Source organism: Macaca mulatta, chromosome 7, assembly GCF_049350105.2.
Source record: "Macaca mulatta isolate MMU2019108-1 chromosome 7, T2T-MMU8v2.0, whole genome shotgun sequence".
In the NCBI taxonomy this organism is placed as follows: domain Eukaryota; kingdom Metazoa; phylum Chordata; class Mammalia; order Primates; family Cercopithecidae; genus Macaca; species Macaca mulatta.
In genome coordinates this window covers 179,245,309-179,263,066 of record NC_133412.1, presented here as the reverse complement: position 1 = coordinate 179,263,066, position 17,758 = coordinate 179,245,309, and the positions used below count along the sequence as shown (strand labels likewise).

Below are 17,758 nucleotides of genomic sequence, written 5' to 3'. Positions count from 1 at the left end.
GCCCCTGCCTTCTGCCTGCCTGGCTCCCTGTGCCCCCCACCTACCTGTCCACAACCCAGCCTCTGGGTTGTGGCATGGGCAGAGGGCATGGGCAGATCCATGCCCTCTGCCCTCACCCTCACCTGCACTGTTCCTTGGATTTCAGAGTCTCCAAAGGCACAGTACCCCTCAGTGCCCACTGTACAGCCCCAAGCAGAGGGCGGCCTCTCCAAAGCAACCAGACCCCCGGCCACCAACAGGAACACAGGTGAGAAGCCCTTTCCCTGCACCCCACCCCCACCCACCTGCTCATTCCTCAGCTGCCTCCTGCAGGCAGCCCTTCATAACTCCTTGTCTGAGTCTCCAAGTCACACTTTGGGTAAGGAAAGGAACATTGAACTGACCTCTAACAAACACCTACAGCCAGTCAGTCTGTGGGACAGCAGATGCCAAACAGCCAGCAGACTTCCAGAGCAGACCTGAGCCGGCTCCCTGGCCCATGGACCCAGCTCTGCCTCGCTGGGCTGAGGCATGGGCTCTTAGTGCAGCCTCACACAGAGCCACCCTGCCGAGGCAGTCTGGCTCGCAGACTCACAGGTGACTTGGGCTGCAGCAGCCCCTCCCCGTGACCCTCGCCTCCTGCCTGCCCCAGGCCTGGCTCTCTGCAAGTGTTAGGTCCTGATGGCCAGCCTGCTTCTCACCCTCACCCTGCCTGCCACCTCAGAATGGCAAAGGAAAGAGGGTCCTCACCAGGAACTTTATCTGAGAAGTCTGAGGCTTGTGACTCTGACCCACCTGAGATGTCCATGTGGCCAGGGGGACGGGTTCAGTGTTCGGGAGAACCCAGGTACGTGCCTGACCTTCTCTGAGTAGGGCAGGAGGCTGTTAGGAGAAGCAGCAGTAGGTGGGCTGGACCAACAGGCAGAATGACTATCCCTCACCCACCCTCTGGGGTGTGGGTCAAGCTCTGACAAGGGCATGGCACAGCCATGGTGGCCCCTGCCTGGATGAGTGGCCACAGTGCCCTCACCCTGAGCAAGAATCTGCCTCCACTCTGCAGGTGCAGAAACACGACATTCCCATCTCTAAACATACCTAGCTCCCAGGCTTGGGGTGGGTCAATTGCATGCAGGGAGATGGACACAGCACAGGGGCCAGAGCTTCCCGTGAGAAAGGTGAGGGCAGCTGCTCCCTGACCTAGGCATCTGCACTTGTCCCTCTCCACCCTCCTCATGGGCAGTGGAGACTCAGCAACAAAACAAGCTGAGTGCACTGGCGACCAGCTCTGGAGCCAAGTCACTCACCCCACCGCCTTTTCTGCTGTTGGAGGGGCCTTCCCCTGGGCAGCCTTCAAGAAGACAGCCAAGTGCTCTTACTCAGACCACAGTGCTACTTCCTGGCACCTCGATTTCCCACAACAATACGGGGTGCAGACAGGCGAGGGCCTCCTGCCCTGGGGCCTGGAGAGCATCCAGTTAAAGATGACCCTTCATAGGTGGCCTGAGATGTGCTGACCTCAGCAGCTGAGCCCTCAGGTCTGGTCTGCACTGCCCCACCTGGAGGACCCAATTGACCCAGACACAGCCAGGGTTATGGCATGACCCCGTGGACAGTGACCCACAGGCCAGATACAGCCAGGGCCTGTTTTGTGTGGCCTAGAAATGTCTTTATTTTAGTGGGATGGAGGAGGAAGAGAAAGAGGGGAGGGAGAGAGAAAAACAGGGAAGAGGAAGAAGAGGAGTTCAATGCAGTCTCTACCAAAATTTCAATGACATTCTTCACAGAAGTGGAAAAGACCATCCTAACGCACATATGTAGCCACAGAAGACCCCAAAAGCCAAAACAATTTTGAGCAGAAAGAACAATGCATGAAAAATCCCAGTACCTGAATTCAAAACATACTGTAAAGCAGTTGTAATCAAAACAGGATGGTACATCATAAAAACAGACACACAGACCCACGGAACACACAAGCGAGCCAAGAAATAAATCTACATGTTTGCAGTCCATTGATTTTCAACAAAGGCACCAGGAAAACACAATGCGGAGAGGACAGTTTCCTCAATAAATAGTGCTGTTCAGGAAACTGGATATCCATGTGCAGACCACTGAAACTACACAAAAATCAATTGAAAACAGTCTAGGCCAGTGGCTCACGCCTGCAACCCCAGCACTTTGGGAGGCCGAGGCAAGGCGCATCACCTGAGGTCAGGAGTTTGAGACCAGCTTGGCCAACATGGCAAAACCCTGTCTCTACTAAAAATACAAAATTTAGCACATGGTGGCCCACACCTGTTATCCCAACTTTTCGGGAAGCTGAGGCAGGAGAATCACTTGAATCCAGGAGGTAGAGGTTGCAGGGAGCCGAGATTGTGCCACTGCATTTCAGCCTGGACAACAGAGTGAGACTGTGTCTCAAAAAGAAAAAAAAAAAAAAAGAAAACAGTCTAAAGGTTTAACTGAACAGATAAAGCTACTAGAAGAAAACATAGGGAGAAAACTCCATGACATTAGTCTGAGCAACAATTTTTCAGTATGATCCCAAAAGCTCAGGCAGCCGAAGCAAAAATACACAAATGGGATTACGTCAAACTTCAAAGCTTCTGCACAGCAGAGGGAACAATCAACAGTGAAGAGACAACCTATGGAATGAGAGAAAATTCTTTGCAAACCCTACAACTGAGAAGGAACTAATACCCAAAATGTATAAGGAACTCAACAACTCAGTACTAAGAAAACAAATAACTCAATTTAAAAATGGGTGAAGTATCTCAGTAGACATTTATGAAAAGAAGACCTTAATGGCCAATACATGCACGAAAAAGTGCTCAACCTCACTAACCCTCAGAGGAATTAAGATTAAAACCATAATGAGATATCATTTCATAGCTGTTAGGATTCCTATCACCAAAAAGACAGAACTTAACATATGTTCGTGGGGCTGTGGAGGAAAGGAACCCTGGTGCACTATTGGTGGGAATGTAATTAGTACGGCCATCTTAGAAAACAGTATGGAGCTTCCTCAGAAAACAAAACATGGAAGTACCGTCCCACCTGGTAATCCCACTGCTGGCGACAGAGCCAAAGGGCAAGAAGTCACTATTTAGAAGAGACATCTGCATTCATGCTCATGGCAGCACCAGTAACAAAAGCCAAGATATGGAACCAACCTAAGCACCCTCAGCATATGCACGGGTAAAGAAAATGTGGTATATATGGGGCGCAATGGAATACTACTCAGCCTTTAAATTTTTAAAGAGTGAAATTCTGTCATTGGCAACAATGTAGATGAACCTGAAGGGCATTTAGGCTAAGCGAAATAAGCCAGGCACAGAAAGAGCAATACTGCATGATTGCACTTACATTTGGAATGCTAAAAAGGCAAATTCTTAGAGGCAGAGAGTAGAGAGGTGGGTGCCAGGGAGCAGGCACTGGTGACTGCGGAGATGTTGGTCAAAGGGCACAAAACTTCAGTTGGGAGGAATTAGTTCAGGACATTCCTTGTACATGGGGACTGTAGTTAGTAACAATGGATTGTATTCTTGAAAACCACTAAGAAAATAGATTTTAAGTGTTCTTGCCACAAAAAGTGACAAGTATGTGAGATAATGCATGGTCATTAGCTTGATTTAGCCATTCCACAATGTACACATATTTCAAACATTGTGTTGTACATGATAAACATATATAATTTTTGTCAATTAAAAATTTTTAGGAAGAAGAGAAAAGGAGGACGAGGAGGAGAAAGAACAACAAGAGGGAGAGACAAAGACCCCAGGTTTTTTCTGACCCCTGGGTTGTCAAAACACCTATGACCCAATAACTAGTTGGCCGTTGGCACCCTAAACTATAGAAGTGATTGCTGTTGTGTGGATGGGCCCTGGACACTTAGAAGCTCATGACCCCTGAGGACCCCCACGAGGACAGTCAGAGTCCCCCCGAACTCAGGGAGCACTGAGGAAGGAGCTCTTAGAAGCGTGGGGCCTCTCAAGCCCCTCAGAGGGCTCTGCCACATGGGTCGGGGGCAGGCTGAGGAGGAGGCTCCATGGGCAGCCTCTGTGCCTCTGACCAGGGTGTCCCCCACACTGCCACCTCCCCAGTGCCCTCCACTAGCCACACCTGGCCAGAAGCTGGGGGGAGGAGAGCCCAGTGGTTAAGTCAGTCCCTGCAGGGAGACGGCACCAGAAAAAAACCCGGCCTGTGGATGAGTCCCGGCCTGGCAGCCACAGAGCAGAGAGCTCTGGAAGCAACGAAGCCCCAAGTCTGCTCAGGGAAGAGCCGGCAGCAGCCTTGGGGCCAGACAGTGACCAAGAGTGCACCGCCCATGGCCCAACGGGTCTTTGCCCATGGACCCCCCAGCTCCTGGAGACAGGGTCGGTGCACGTGGCCATGCAGGCAGGCCCCACACTCATGGGGAGGCTGCTGTGGAGCTCTGTGCAGCGCCCGGGGCGGGAGCCAGCTGCTCTTGAGGGTCCAGCCACAGCTGTTCTCCTTTGGTCTCCCCCGCAGAGTGTCCAAGCCACACCCAGCCTCTCGGCGTCTACCTGCTGCCCCCGGCCCTGCAGGACCTGTGGTTCCAAGACAAAGTCACCTTCACCTGCTTCGTGGTGGGCAGTGACCTGCAGGATGCCCACCTGTCCTGGGAGGTGGCCGGGAAGGTCCCCAAAGGGGGCATGGAGGAGGGGCCGCTGGAGCAGCACAGCAACGGCTCCCAGAGCCAGCACAGCCGCCTGGCCCTACCCAGGTCCTTGTGGAATGCGGGGACCTCCGTCACCTGCACACTGAACCATCCCAGCCTCCCATCCCAGAAGCTGATGGCGCTGAGAGAACCCGGTGAGGCCGGCTCCCAGGTGGGGAGATGAGGGTGCCCGCAGCCTGCCGACCCCCACGCCTGCCCCAGGGCCACGACCCCAGCTGGGCCCCAGCAGCACCCATCATCTTTCACAGGAAAGGAGAAGGGAGGCACCAGCACCCTGGCCGGCCCCGCTTCTCTCCCAGTGCCCCCTGTGGCCTGAGCCCGACAGCCTCCCCCGCCTCCCCGCAGTGCCCCCTGTGGCCACAGCCTGACAGCCTCCCCTGCCTCCCCGCAGCGCCCCCTGTGGCCACAGCCTGACAGCCTCCCCTGCCTCCCTGCAGCTGCCCAGGCACCCGTCAGGCTTTCCCTGAACCTGTTGGCCTCGTCTGACCCTCCGGAAGCAGCCTCATGGCTCCTGTGTGAGGTGTCTGACTTCTCGCCCCCCAACATCCTCCTGATGTGGCTGGAGAACCAGCGCGAGGTGAACACTTCTTGGTTTGCCACCACGCACCCCACTCCACAGCCCGGGAGCACCATGTTCTGGGCCTGGAGTGTGCTGCGTGTCCCAGGCCCGACCAGCCCTCAGCCAGCCACCTACACGTGTGTGGTCAGCCACGAGGACTCCAGGACTCTGCTCAACGCCAGCCGGAGCCTGGATGTCAGCTGTAAGTCACCCCTAGGCCCAGGGTTGGGAGGGGGACTCTGTGGGGGACCATAAGGAGCTGGACTCCGTACTGGGCAGGGGTGGGGCACTGGGCAGGGGCAGGCCTATGCTGCCCGGGGCACACAGGCTCCTTCTCGGTGTCTGGCAGGAGCAAAGGCTTCCCAGTACTCCTGGGCCGTGGGTGTCCCAGCGCCCATCCTCACTGGCCACACCACGTGCTGGCCCAGGCTGGCTAGCACAGTAAGAGATGGATACGACCCTTCGCCATGCCCTGAGGAGTGGTGGTTTCCTGCCAAGACGCTCCTCGTGGCTGGGTGCTGGGCACAGGCCTTCCTTGGTGTGACCGTGAATGTGGTCATCCTGAGCAGCTGCCCTCCCTGGGGACATCTGACTGTCAAGACCACAGTCAGCACCTCTGGGAGCCAGAGGGGATCTCCAGAGACCCCCAGATGTCAGGTTTGGGCTCAGTGCCCAGTGAAAGGTCAGCCCCACACATACCCACAGTGGGCGCCAACCCAGAGTGACAGCTCCCAGCCTCCTGCCAGGCCCACCCTTTGCCACCCCCTTGAGGCATAGCACCCAGACCAGTGCAGCCCCTGCCCGAGCATGGCCCCAGTGGGACCTGGTGGCCATGAGGGGCTGTGCACACAGCAAGAGGGTGTCCGCTCTGCTCAGGGCCTGCTGCCGGTGCCCCAGCTGTCTAGCCAAGGGAGGCGCAGAAGGGCCCCAGGTGTGAGCTGTAGCCAGGCGCCCAGCCGCTCTGCAGAGCCAGGGAAAGGAAGACACCCAAGTCAATCAGGGGCAGGGCTGAGGGCTGTCCCAGGCTCTGTTGGCCCCAGGGGCTGCCAGCAGCCCTGACCCAGCATGGGCCTTCCCGAAGAGTGACCCTGTGAGGTGGCCTCACAGAGAACCCCCTCCGAGGACAGTGTCTGATCCTGCCTGCCTCACACAGATGGGCCCCACAGCAGTGGGTGGCCTGTGGGGCAGCAGCCCCACCTGACCCTTCAGGCACGCCCCCTGCAGCAGCAGCTGCTTCTCAGTCCCCCAACCTCCCTGTCCCCAACAGATGGTCTCCCCTGAAGCTGCAGCCCCAGCCCATGGCTGCCCACCAGGGGCCAGGACTCCCTGTCCACTGCCCCCTCCCCTTCGGGGCACCATCTGTGCTGGGGCCCAGGTTTGGCCTACAGATTCCCATCATTGCCATGGCCTCCTGACCTTGCCTGTCCACCCCCCACTATGGGCTCCACGCTGACCCTCCCCCAGGCTCCCAAGCCCAGCTGTCCAGTCATCTCCAGGCACAGTCTGAGATCTCACAGGTGAGCTGGACCATCCACCTGGCCAGACCTGGGAGAGACTGGAAGCTGCCCTGCCACCACACACCAGGGCCCCAGCTTGCAGTACTATGGGGTGTGTGTGTGTGTGTGTGTACCCGTGTATACCTAGGATATCTGAGTGAACTCTTATACCCCCAAGCACAAGTCTCCCTCCCAAGCAGTGAGGCCCAGACGGTGCAGTGGTTAGAGCTAAGGCTTATCCCGGAGAACCCTGGCGCCTTGGTCCAAGGAAGCCCCTGTGCTTTTCTTGCCTCGATTTCCCCTCTTGTCTGCTGAGCCAGCAGGGGCCACGTCCTGGGCTGCTGTGAGGAGGAAGTGAGTTGGTGCTAGGAGGGGCTCCTGTATGTGCGTGGGCAGGCGGGGTGCAGGTATCTGAGCACCCTGGCCTCCACCTGAGAGAGCAGGGCAGGAGCTCTCTGACCCACCCAGACCACACATGGTGTGTTCCACGTGTCTCACGTTATCTGTGGCAGAGAATCCAGCTTCTTTCTAAATTTCCAGTTCTTCACAAAACAATGCCTTTGTAAAATGCAGTAAGAAATACTAGAAAAATGATATGAACAGAAAGACACGCCAATTTTTTGTTATTAGATTTAACAGACCGTGGCCCCGTGAAATGATCCCTGGAACAGATCCGTCCACACCCGCCACTCAGCAGCCCTGGCTGAGCTCACAGTACAACCACAATAAACGCTTGTTGAATGAACACTAGGAAATCTGTGACGTGGCTGGTTCTTGTCAATGCTTCCTGCCCGCCCACAGGCTCTTCCTCATGGAGGGGGCTGTGCTGGCCACGGAAGTGTTTTTCCCAGCCTGGGCTTGCCTTGGGCCCCACTACCGTCTCCAGCTGCAGATTACCTTTTACACACACATTTGTTCGTGACAGACCCTTGCTTAGCCCCTTCCATGGCTCCCTCCTGCTGCTGGGATAAAATCGCCTTGCCTGGATCTCCCCTCCTGGGCCCCTTTCCACCCTCCTGGGTCAGCCCCTCCAGTTCAGGGCATCTGCTTTCCCCCCCGTGGAGAAGCCACTCTGTCCTTGTTGCCTGGCTGTGTCTTGCCTTCCACACCTTGTCACAGTGGCCACTTCCTAAAGAAGGCCTCCAAGTGTGCAGGTGTGCAGAAGTGCCCCAGCCTCCCATCACCCTTGTCACAGGAGCCCAAACCACGAGAGTCTATGGTTCTGTCTGCCTGCCCCACTCAGGGCAGCGACATGTCCAGGCGGGGAGGACCCAGTGGGCAGAGGCTTGTCAAGGGGGCAGATGAGCAAGAGGGCGAGGCTGGGAGCTCCCTGGAGATAACCATGCCTCCTGGAAAGACTCGCCATCATTTCAGCTCCACCCTGTGTGGGGCGGGTGGAGGAGTAGCCTGGCCCTCAGGACCAGGGAGCTTCTCACTCAGCCCCTGTTCCTCCCCAGACCTGGCCACAACCCCCCCGATCCCTCAGAGCAAGGATGAGAACAGCGATGACTACACGACCTTGGATGACATGGGCAGCCTGTGGACCACCCTGTCCACGTTCGTGGCCCTCTTCGTCCTCACCCTCCTCTATAGCGGCATTGTCACTTTCATCAAGGTCAGGGGAGCCGCCAGGCTCTCGGTGCCCCTCGGGGTGGGTACGGGGCAAGGTGCCCTTCCGGGGGACATGCCGGAGCTGGTCCGGGGATCTTGGACCAGGCAGAGGCAGGGCTGAGGGAGCCTAGAGGACATGCAGGCCCACTGTGGGCTGTGGACACTGCCGAAGGCCCTCTTGACCCTGTGGATAAAGGACAGCACCCCCTCCCCTGCTCCTCTGTCTCCCCTGCCCCTGCACCCCTCAGGCTTCTAGCCCCCGTCTGACCCCAGGGGCTGTCTTGCAGGTGAAGTAGCCCTAGAAGAGCAGGACGCCCTGTACCTGCAGAAAAGGGAAGCAGCCTCTGTGCCTCATCCGTGGATGCCAGAGAGCAGAAAGGACCCACCCTGGACTCTGCTGTACGCAGGAAAATGCACCAGCCCCTGCCTCCAGCTCCCCTCTGTCCGCCACAGAACCCAGTCTTCTAGACCAGGGGAACGGGCACCCATCACTCCGCAGGTGAAGCGGAGCACCCCTGCCCTGGCCCTAACCCCTGTGCCTCCTTCCTGTGCTTCCCCCAGAGCCAGCTAGTCCCATCTGCACCCCCCGGCCTCCCCATAAACACGCTTTGGTTCATTTCACCTGCCTCCTGTGCTTTGTCCCAGCGGCCTGGATTCACCTGAAGTTAAAGGACACAGGGAGCTGAAGGCAATAGGCAGGGAGTTTGGGGTGTCAGCAGCAACAGGGAACACAATAGCCAAAGCTGTCACAGCAAGAACTGAGCAGAGACCCTGCTCTGAAGTTATGGGCTAAGAAACGCCCCTCCACACACCAAACACAAACATGCGCGCTCACCTGTACATGCACACACATGCACACACACATCTATGTGCACATACACATATGCACAGCTCACACATATGCACACACATGCAGTACACCCACATGCGTGCAAACAGGCAGATGCACAGGCATGGGCACACACGCACAAGGCATGCATGTGCTGGTCTGCAGACACACACATCTGCATGCACATACACGGACGTGCACCTGCACACACACAAGTGCACATAGGCATCCAAAACACATATGGTCATGCACACACATACACACAGACATGCACACTTACACATGCACACACCATGAGAAGATGGCACAGGAACAACCTTGCATATGGAGCTGTTTCTGTGTGTATCTGCCTGCACCTCTTACTGTCTGCATGACTGTGGGCAAGAGCCTGAACGCTGTACCTCCCTTTCCTCATCAGAATGGGGTGAAAATACCTGTCAAGTAGAGTGAGGTGACAAGTGAGTAAAATTCTATCTGAAAGGGGCTCAGCAAGGATCCGGGTATTGGTCGGCCCTCCTGTTATCGTCTGCTGTGAGCTGAACATGTGTGTCCTCCTGAAATTCATACATTCATATATTCATACATTTCTCCCTGAAATCCTAACCTCCAATGTAATGGTATTAGAAGATGGGGTTTTTAGGGGTGCTGAGGTCATAAAAGTGGGGCCCTCATGAAGAAGATTAGCGCCCTTACAAGAGAGGCCCCAGAGAGCTCCCTCACCCTTTCTCCCTTGTGAGGAGATGCTGTCTATGAACTAGGATGCAGGCCTCACCTGACACCCGTCTGCTGGAGCCTTGGTCTGGGACATTCAGCCTCCAGAACGGTGAGAAATCAGTTTCTGTTGTTTATGAGCCACTATGTCTATAGTATGTGGAAGTCATCAGAATCAAAATTGAGTCACTGGAGCCTTGGTCTGGGACATTCAGCCTCCAGAACGGTGAGAAATCAGTTTCTGTTGTTTATGAGCCACTATGTCTATAGTATGTGGAAGTCATCAGAATCAAAATTGAGTCACCTATTTTTTTTTAATCCCTGACAAATAGAGCCTAGGAAGACCAAGAAGAGAAGTGGGTTCTCATCCATAAACACTTGATAACAAAAACTACTATAAAAGACTCTACAAAAACTGCAACTGGCACAAAGGCTATCACAACCTTACACAGAAAATATTTCTGTGAGGACATCTTCCCAGCAACGGCCTGTCCAACCTCCGACTGGCATTGCCTTTGTTATTGGTCCTTGTAGCAAGGGTAATTATCTCAAAACAATCATGTAATCCTCCTCACTTTTCCTTTGAAAGCCTTGATCTCCCTTTGCCTCCCTGAATACATACATAGTTGACTATGGCAGGCATATCCCATTGCAATGCTCTATCCGCAAATAGATACATTTTTCTTTTAGAGGGCCTTTCTCTGTTATTTAGGTTGAGATAAATGGAGTCAGAAGTGGGATGTGGAGAAGGATCACTGCTGGAAGGAATCAGCAGTTCCTGGGGCCGGTGTGCATATTCACTTGAGCCCTTTGAGCTCTCAGCTTCCACGGCTTGCTTTTTCTGACCTACTCAATCTTCTCTCAGGCCAAACCCTCCCTCTTTTTAGAAAATGCTTTTTTAATATTAGGTCGGGTTTGTTTTGGTTATTGGACTGCCTTCATAAAGGACCGTATGTCCCTCCTGGAATGATAAAAGACTTTTTGTGTTTTCTGGCAAGTCCTGTTTGGCATAAAGACATTCCGGTCTGAGTACTCTGGTTTCTACAGAGTTTGCATTCTGTCTCTGAGGGATGTCTTCTCTGGCGAGGTGACTTTGGCTCTTTCTGTATGCCTCATTTAATATTTTGTTGGATATGCATGCTTGGGTTAACATTTTTGTGAGCACCGTTATCTTGCCTTTTTTTTTTTTTTTTTTTTGCTGTGGTTGTGTGTATCTGTCAATGATTTGGCTCTTTTCCTCTGCTTGTTTCTAAAAATCTTTTGAGAGCAAAACAAACATTCTAAATGGTGGGCACAGGCTGGCTCATTAAAAGCTGCTACAGCAGTCACCACCATCTAAAGCACCAGTCCAAACTGCCAGCGTGGCCTCATAGCATCTGTAGAATGTTCTTTACTGTAAAAAGATTATTAAGAAGGGGAATGGTTTTTAAATATTAAGGCATGCCAAGTTTTCTGGGACTCCCGCTGGCTACATCCTTGTGCTCATTTTTAAACTAATGGGCAAATTACATCAAGGAAAACTTAAGAGTTCAAATGGTCATTGTTCCAACTCTCTAACAAAAACCCTGCAACTGTAGTCACCATGTAGAGCCTCCTAACTCCTCTGTCTCTCTATTTTTTTTTTTCTGCCGACTTTAAACCTGCTGATGTTTTTACTCACGTTGCAATAAAACTCACTGGTTACGGCATTCCAGTCAAGATTTTTTGGTTTTTGTTTTTTGTTTGTTTGTTTTTTGAGCTGGAGTCTTGCTCTGTCACCTAGGCTGGAATGCAGTGGTTCCCTTCTTGGCTCACTGCAACCTCTGCCTCCCGGGTTCAAGTGATTCTCCCGCCTTAGCCTCCTGAGTAGCTGATTACAGGCGCTCACCACCATGCCCAGCTAGTTTTTGTATTTTAGTAGAGATGGGTTTTCACTCTGTTGGCCAAGCTCGTCTGGAACTCCTGACCTCAAGTGATCCGCCTGCTTTGGCCTCCCAAAGTGCTAAAACTATAGGCCTGAGCCACCGCGCCTGGCCCAAGATGTTTTAAAGTTTCTTAAAGGTTTTAAATTAATGGCTTTACAAATTACAACAGCTTTATGGTAACCAATGACCTAGATCTAAGAGTCATTTCTGTTGAAAATGTAAATTTAGGTTTGCCTGGCTAACAATTGCTTAGGCTGATGGAATAGCTAACTGAAGGACTGACAGTCTAAAAGAAAATAACTAGGTAAATATTTATAGAAATTAGGCTCTCAGATAGAACAGGCCAAAATCTCGAGCTTAGAGCAGTAATACAAGGTATCTCTGTCTGCCATAAAAATTTTGCTTTGCCACACAGGTGCCAGAAAAAGGAAAAACACTGCTAAAATGCTTCCCTGCATGCATTGTCTAGTCCAGAAAATCAGACCAGCAACCAAAATATAGATCTGTTACTAGTATAGACTAGCTGAAGATTTTTGTTTCTCATATGGAATTCAGCCAGTCCTAGCTAAAACACAATCACTGAAAATTTAACCTTAAATTCATTTAAAACTGAAAAAGGTCTTTTGAAATCAAACTAATGCAGACACTGTTTTAATGCAGTTTTCTGCTTTAATGCAGAAACCCAAAATTCTGATCCATGGCCCTCATTAGATTACCTATCAGGACAAATAAAGTTTAGCATGTGAACAAGTCCCAGTTTTGTCAAAAACATAATTTGGATTGACGTGTCTTTTAGAAACTGATAGATTTGTGTTATTATCTCATGACCAAAATTCTAAAATGAAAGCTATAATGTCTTTATTTGTGTGTGTATGTGGTTAAGTGTGTTTATGCATATGTATGTGTATTATGTTGTATGTTGTATCTACATGGTAAAATCTGGCATCATCAACAAAAAATCTATTAAGGGATTCTATTTAGATTGGCTTAAATAAATGAGAATTCATAAAAACTATATACTAATTAACCCAAATGCCTTTTAGTTCATGTGACTTAAGTATATCTTTAATAAATAAATCACTTTTTAAATTGTTGGTAAAATAAAAATACAAATATTCTCAGAATTGTCAGCATACATTTTTGCCTGAGTTTACTGATCAGGCAGTTTTATATTTGTCTCTAATAGATGTTTTAAGATGTCAGGGTTTGACACAAAGATGATAAAACTATAAACCCATCCTAAAACAGAATAATCTTTATATGATCTTTGATAAATAAGACTAATTTGGTTGGATGCGATGGCTCAGGCCTGTAATTCCAGCACTTTGGGAGGCCAAGGTGGGCAGATCACTTGAGGTCAGGACTTTGAGACCAGCCTGGCCAACACAGCAAAATCCCATCTCTACTAAAAATACAAAATTAGCAAGGCATGGTGGTGTGCATAATCCCAGCTACTTGGGAGCCTGAGGCAGGAAAATCACTTGAACCTGGGAGGCAGAGGTTGCAGTGAGCCAAGATAGCGCCACTGCACTCCAGCCTGGGCAGCAGAGCGAGACTCCATCTCAAAAAAAAAAAAAGACTAATTTAATATGACTGGCTTAATAAAAACAGCTGTATCTTCTGAGTTATCGACAAAATACCCATACACTTAACTAAGTTTCTTACTTAAGTGAACATCTAATAATCACAGGCTATAAGAATGGTTAAAAGGGAAATAAATTTCAGTGATGGCTAGCTTTGTCTAATATCTCAATTTTCATAAGTAATCTAGGTAAATTGTTAAAAATAAATTAATTAAGCCTGGTGACATGGCACACGCCTATAGTCCTAGCTACTCAGGAGGCTGAGGTGGGAGGATTGCTTGAGCCCAGTTCAGGCCATCCTGAGCAATGCAACAAGACCCCCAACTAAAAAATAAATAAATAAATAAGATAAATGTCAATAAAATAAATGTTTATAAATAAGATTTTCATATAATTTACAGTCTTTTTTTTTTCAGACGGAGTCTCACTCTGTCACCAAGGCTGGAGTGCAGTGGCGTGATCTCGGCTCACTGCAAGCTCCATCTCCCGGGTTCATGCCATTCTCCTGCCTCAGCCTCCTGAGTAGCTGGGACTACAGGCACCTGCCACTACGCCCGGCTAATGTTTTTTGTATTTTTAGTAGAGATGGGGTTTCACCGTGTTAGCCAGGATGGTCTCAATCTCCTGACCTTGTGATCCACCTGCCTCAGCCTCCCAAAGTGCTAGGATTATAGGCGTGAGCCACCATACCCAGCCATGTAATTTAAAATCTTAAAGTTACGTTATCTTCAGTCAAATAATAGATACTCATTAAATGTCCGGGTCATTTCCAAATAAGATTTTTAAACCTAAAACAACTTATGGAACATAAATGTTTGTTCTTGGCTTCTTAAATTTTACACAAATTTTGTAGAAAGACTAAATTTATTTGGGTCTATTAATATATGTAAAAACTATGGAAATATGTTTTCAAAAATTATAAAATGTTTCTCATCTATAAAATAGTGATGTGTGACAAATGGTTAAAACTCGCTAGAAATTAAACTTATGAAGAGTTAAAATTCTAATTAATATGTATAATTCTGTCTACAAAGTATACCAAAAAAAAGATGTGATTTTTATTTCTAAAATTTATAAGAAAGGCATTTCTAACTTATTTTTATTTCAAAAAATAATTTTATCTAATTTGGAGTTTGTTTAAAGGTCGTTTCAAAGCACAGATTTAGGAAAAACAAGATAGAAAAGAACCACTCTCATCTGCCGCCATGTAAGACGTACCTGCTCCCCTTCCACCACAATTGTGTTTCCCAAGGCCTCCCCAGTCATGTAGAAACGAATTTAATCTACAAATAGAGTTGAGCAAGTAACTTTAAGGTATATGCACAATAATACCCTTTGCAACATAAAGACCTGAAAACAAACTAAAGGCCCATCAGTGGGAAATTGTTTCAACGAACCACGGAACACTCAGTGGAAAACTCCACAGCCATTAAAAAAGAATGAAGGGGGAGAGACCATCATGGTGGACAGGAGGCAGGGCTAGATTGCAGCTCCGACTGGGACGGACAGAGCACATGTGGAGGCTCGCGTCATGAATTTTAGCTCCAGAACAACTGCAGGAATAAATCAGGAATCCTAAGAGGACCCACAGACCATCTGAAGGAAGCAGGCTGCTCCTGCAGGACCCAGAGACACCCCAAATACTGTGAGTGCCCAAACAGTGGAAGTGGGAATGGGAGATCCTCCGTCCTGCACACACACCCTCACTAGAGAAACTGAAGGTCCAACCTTACCTGGAGCTGAGTCAATTTAGAAAGTCAAGTGAAATGCAGGAGTAGAGGGAGCAGCAGGAAAGGCCCTGAGAGCTTGCTAGGTCCCCAAGAGGGACATTCCTGCTTGGCACCATATGAATACTTTGGGAGGGTGGCCAGAGGCACAGGGAAAATGTCACAGGGAGAAGGAAGTCTCTAGCTGAACTCAGGGGAGGGCACGAATCCGGAGTGCAGACTCCACCAGTGGAGGAACAAAGTCCTGTTCTTTCAGAGCTGGGAAGCAGGTAGCCTGGGGCAAGTTCTCTGCTTGCTTGCGCAATGCCTGGAAACAGACTCGGTGCTGTTGGCGAGGGGCATGATGTGAGTGAGACCCACCCTTCGGATTGCATGGGAGCTGGGTGAGGCCTGTGACTGCCAGCTTTCCCCACTTCCCTGACAACCTCCATGACTCAGCAGAGGCAGTCATAATCCTCCTAGGTTCACAACTCATTGACCTGGGAACCTGACAGCCATCCCCCACAGCAGCCACAGCAAGATCCATCCAAGGAGACTCTGTGAGCTCAGACACACCTAGCCCTGCCTGCATCTGATGGTCCTTCCCTACCCATCCTGGTAGTTGAAGACAAAGGGCATATACTCTTAGGAGTTCTAGGGCCCCACCCACCGCTGGTTCCTCTCCATACTACCACAACTGATGCTCTCTGGAAAACGCCATTTCCCGGCAAGAGGCCAACCAGCACAAAAATAGAGCATTAAACCACTAAAGCTAATGGACTCCTCATGGAGTCCATTTCACATCCCTGCCACCTCCACTGGGACAGTTGCTGGTATGCATGGCTGAGAAACCCACAGACGTTTCACATCACAGGACTCTGTGCAGACAACCCCCAGTACCAGCCTGGAGTCTGGTACCGACTTGCTGGGTGGCTAGACCCAGAAGAGAGTTGACAATCACTACAGCTCGGCTCTCAGGAAGCCACATCCATAGGAAATGGGGGAGAGTGCTACATTAAGGGAACACCCCGTGGGACAAAAGAATCTGAACAACAGCCTTCAGTCCTAGACCTTCCCTCAGACAGAACCTACTCAAATGAGAAGGAGCCAGAAAACCAGGTCTGGTAATATGACAAAACAAAGCTCTTTAACGCCCCCAACAAATTACACTAGCTCACCAGCAATGGATCCAAACCAAGAAGAAATCCCTGATTTACCTAAAAAAGAATTCAGGAGGTTGGTTATTAAGCTAATCATGGAGGTACCACATCAATGTAAAGCCCAATGCTAGGAAATAAAAAAAAAACAATACAAGAAGTGAAGGGAGAAATGTTCAAGGAAATAGATAGCATAAAGAAAAAACAATAAAAACTTCAGGAAACATTGGACACACTTACAGCAATGCAAAATGTTCTGGAAAGTTTCAGCAATAAAATTGAACAAGTAGAAGAAAGAAATCCAGGGCTTGAAGACAAGGTCTTTGAATTAACCCAACAAAGACAAAGAAAAAAGAATAAGAAAAAATATGAACAAAGCCTCCAAGAAGTCTAGGATTATGTTAAATGAACAAACCTAAGAATAATTAGTGTTCCCGAGGAAAAAGAGAAATCTAAAAGTTTGGAAAACATATATGAGGGAATAATTAAGGAAAATTCCCCGGCCTTGTGAGAGACCTAGACATCCAAATACAAGAGGCACAAAGAACGCCTGGAAAATTCATCACAAAAAGATCTTTAAAACTAAAACTAAAACAGGCAATCTACAAAACCTAGGCACATTGTCATCAGGTTATCTAAAGTTAAGATGAAGGAAAGAATCTTAACAGCTGTGAGACAAACGCACCACATGCTTAGTTTCACTGGATACAAAATTCTCCGCTGATAATTGTTCCATTTGAGGAAGATGAAGATAGGTCCCCAATCTCTTCTAGCTTGTAGTGCTTCTGTTGAGAAATCTGCTATTAATTTGACTGGTTTTCCTTTATAGGTTACCCGGTACTTTCGGTTCGAAAATTTCTTTAATTTCCATCTTGATTTCGTTTTTGACCCAATAATCATTCAAGAGCAGGTTATTTAAATTTCCATGTATGTGTATGCTTTTGAAGGTTCCTTTTGCAGTTGGTTTCCAGTTTTATTCCACCGTGGTCTGAGAGAGTGCTTGATATCATTTCAATTTTCTTAAATTTATTGAGGCTTGTTTTGTGGCCTATCGTACGGTCTGTCTAGGAGAATGTTCCATACGCTGTTGAATAGAATGTGACCACATGATAGGAAATCAACTCCAAAAGGAACCGAATGACAACAGCGACACAACCTGTCAAAACCTCTGGAATACAGCAAAGGCGGTGCTAAGAGGAAAGGTCATACCCCTAAATGCCTACATCAAAAAGACTGAAAAAGCCCAAACTGACATTCTAAGGTCACAACTCATGGAACTAGAGAAATAAGAACAAACCAAATCCAAACTCAGCAGAAGAAAGGAAATAATCAAGATCAGAGCAAACCTAAAGGAAATTGAGACAAAAAAAATACAAAAGATAAAAGAAACAGAAAGCTGGTTCTTTGAAAAGATAAATAAAATTGATAGACCATTAGCAAGATTAACCAAGAAAAGAAGAAAGTCCAAATCACCTCAATAGGAAATGAAACAGGAGATATTACAACTGACAACACAGAAATACA

General features: G+C 49.3%; 1 long non-coding RNA gene and 2 gene segments (V, D, J or C); 2 read left to right on the top strand and 1 right to left on the bottom strand.

The window, feature by feature from the left end:
* Positions 1–8,965, top strand: part of LOC106995637 (immunoglobulin heavy constant delta-like) — a 727,209-nt gene extending 718,244 nt beyond the window's left edge. The window contains 6 exon segments of the C gene segment in view: positions 146–247; positions 3,695–3,757; positions 4,489–4,812; positions 5,116–5,439; positions 8,191–8,348; positions 8,632–8,965. Coding sequence covers positions 146–247; positions 3,695–3,757; positions 4,489–4,812; positions 5,116–5,439; positions 8,191–8,348; positions 8,632–8,640 — 980 coding nt within the window.
* The window catches only part of LOC144330500 (uncharacterized), a 108,204-nt gene that overhangs the window by 4,282 nt on the left and 86,164 nt on the right, over positions 1–17,758 (bottom strand). For both annotated transcript variants that reach the window (XR_013396756.1, XR_013396755.1), the window contains exon 7: positions 775–861. This is a non-coding gene — a long non-coding RNA (uncharacterized LOC144330500). The remainder of the gene's footprint in view (positions 1–774; positions 862–17,758) is intronic.
* The window catches only part of LOC710905 (immunoglobulin heavy constant gamma 1-like), a 287,235-nt gene that overhangs the window by 206,583 nt on the left and 62,894 nt on the right, over positions 1–17,758 (top strand).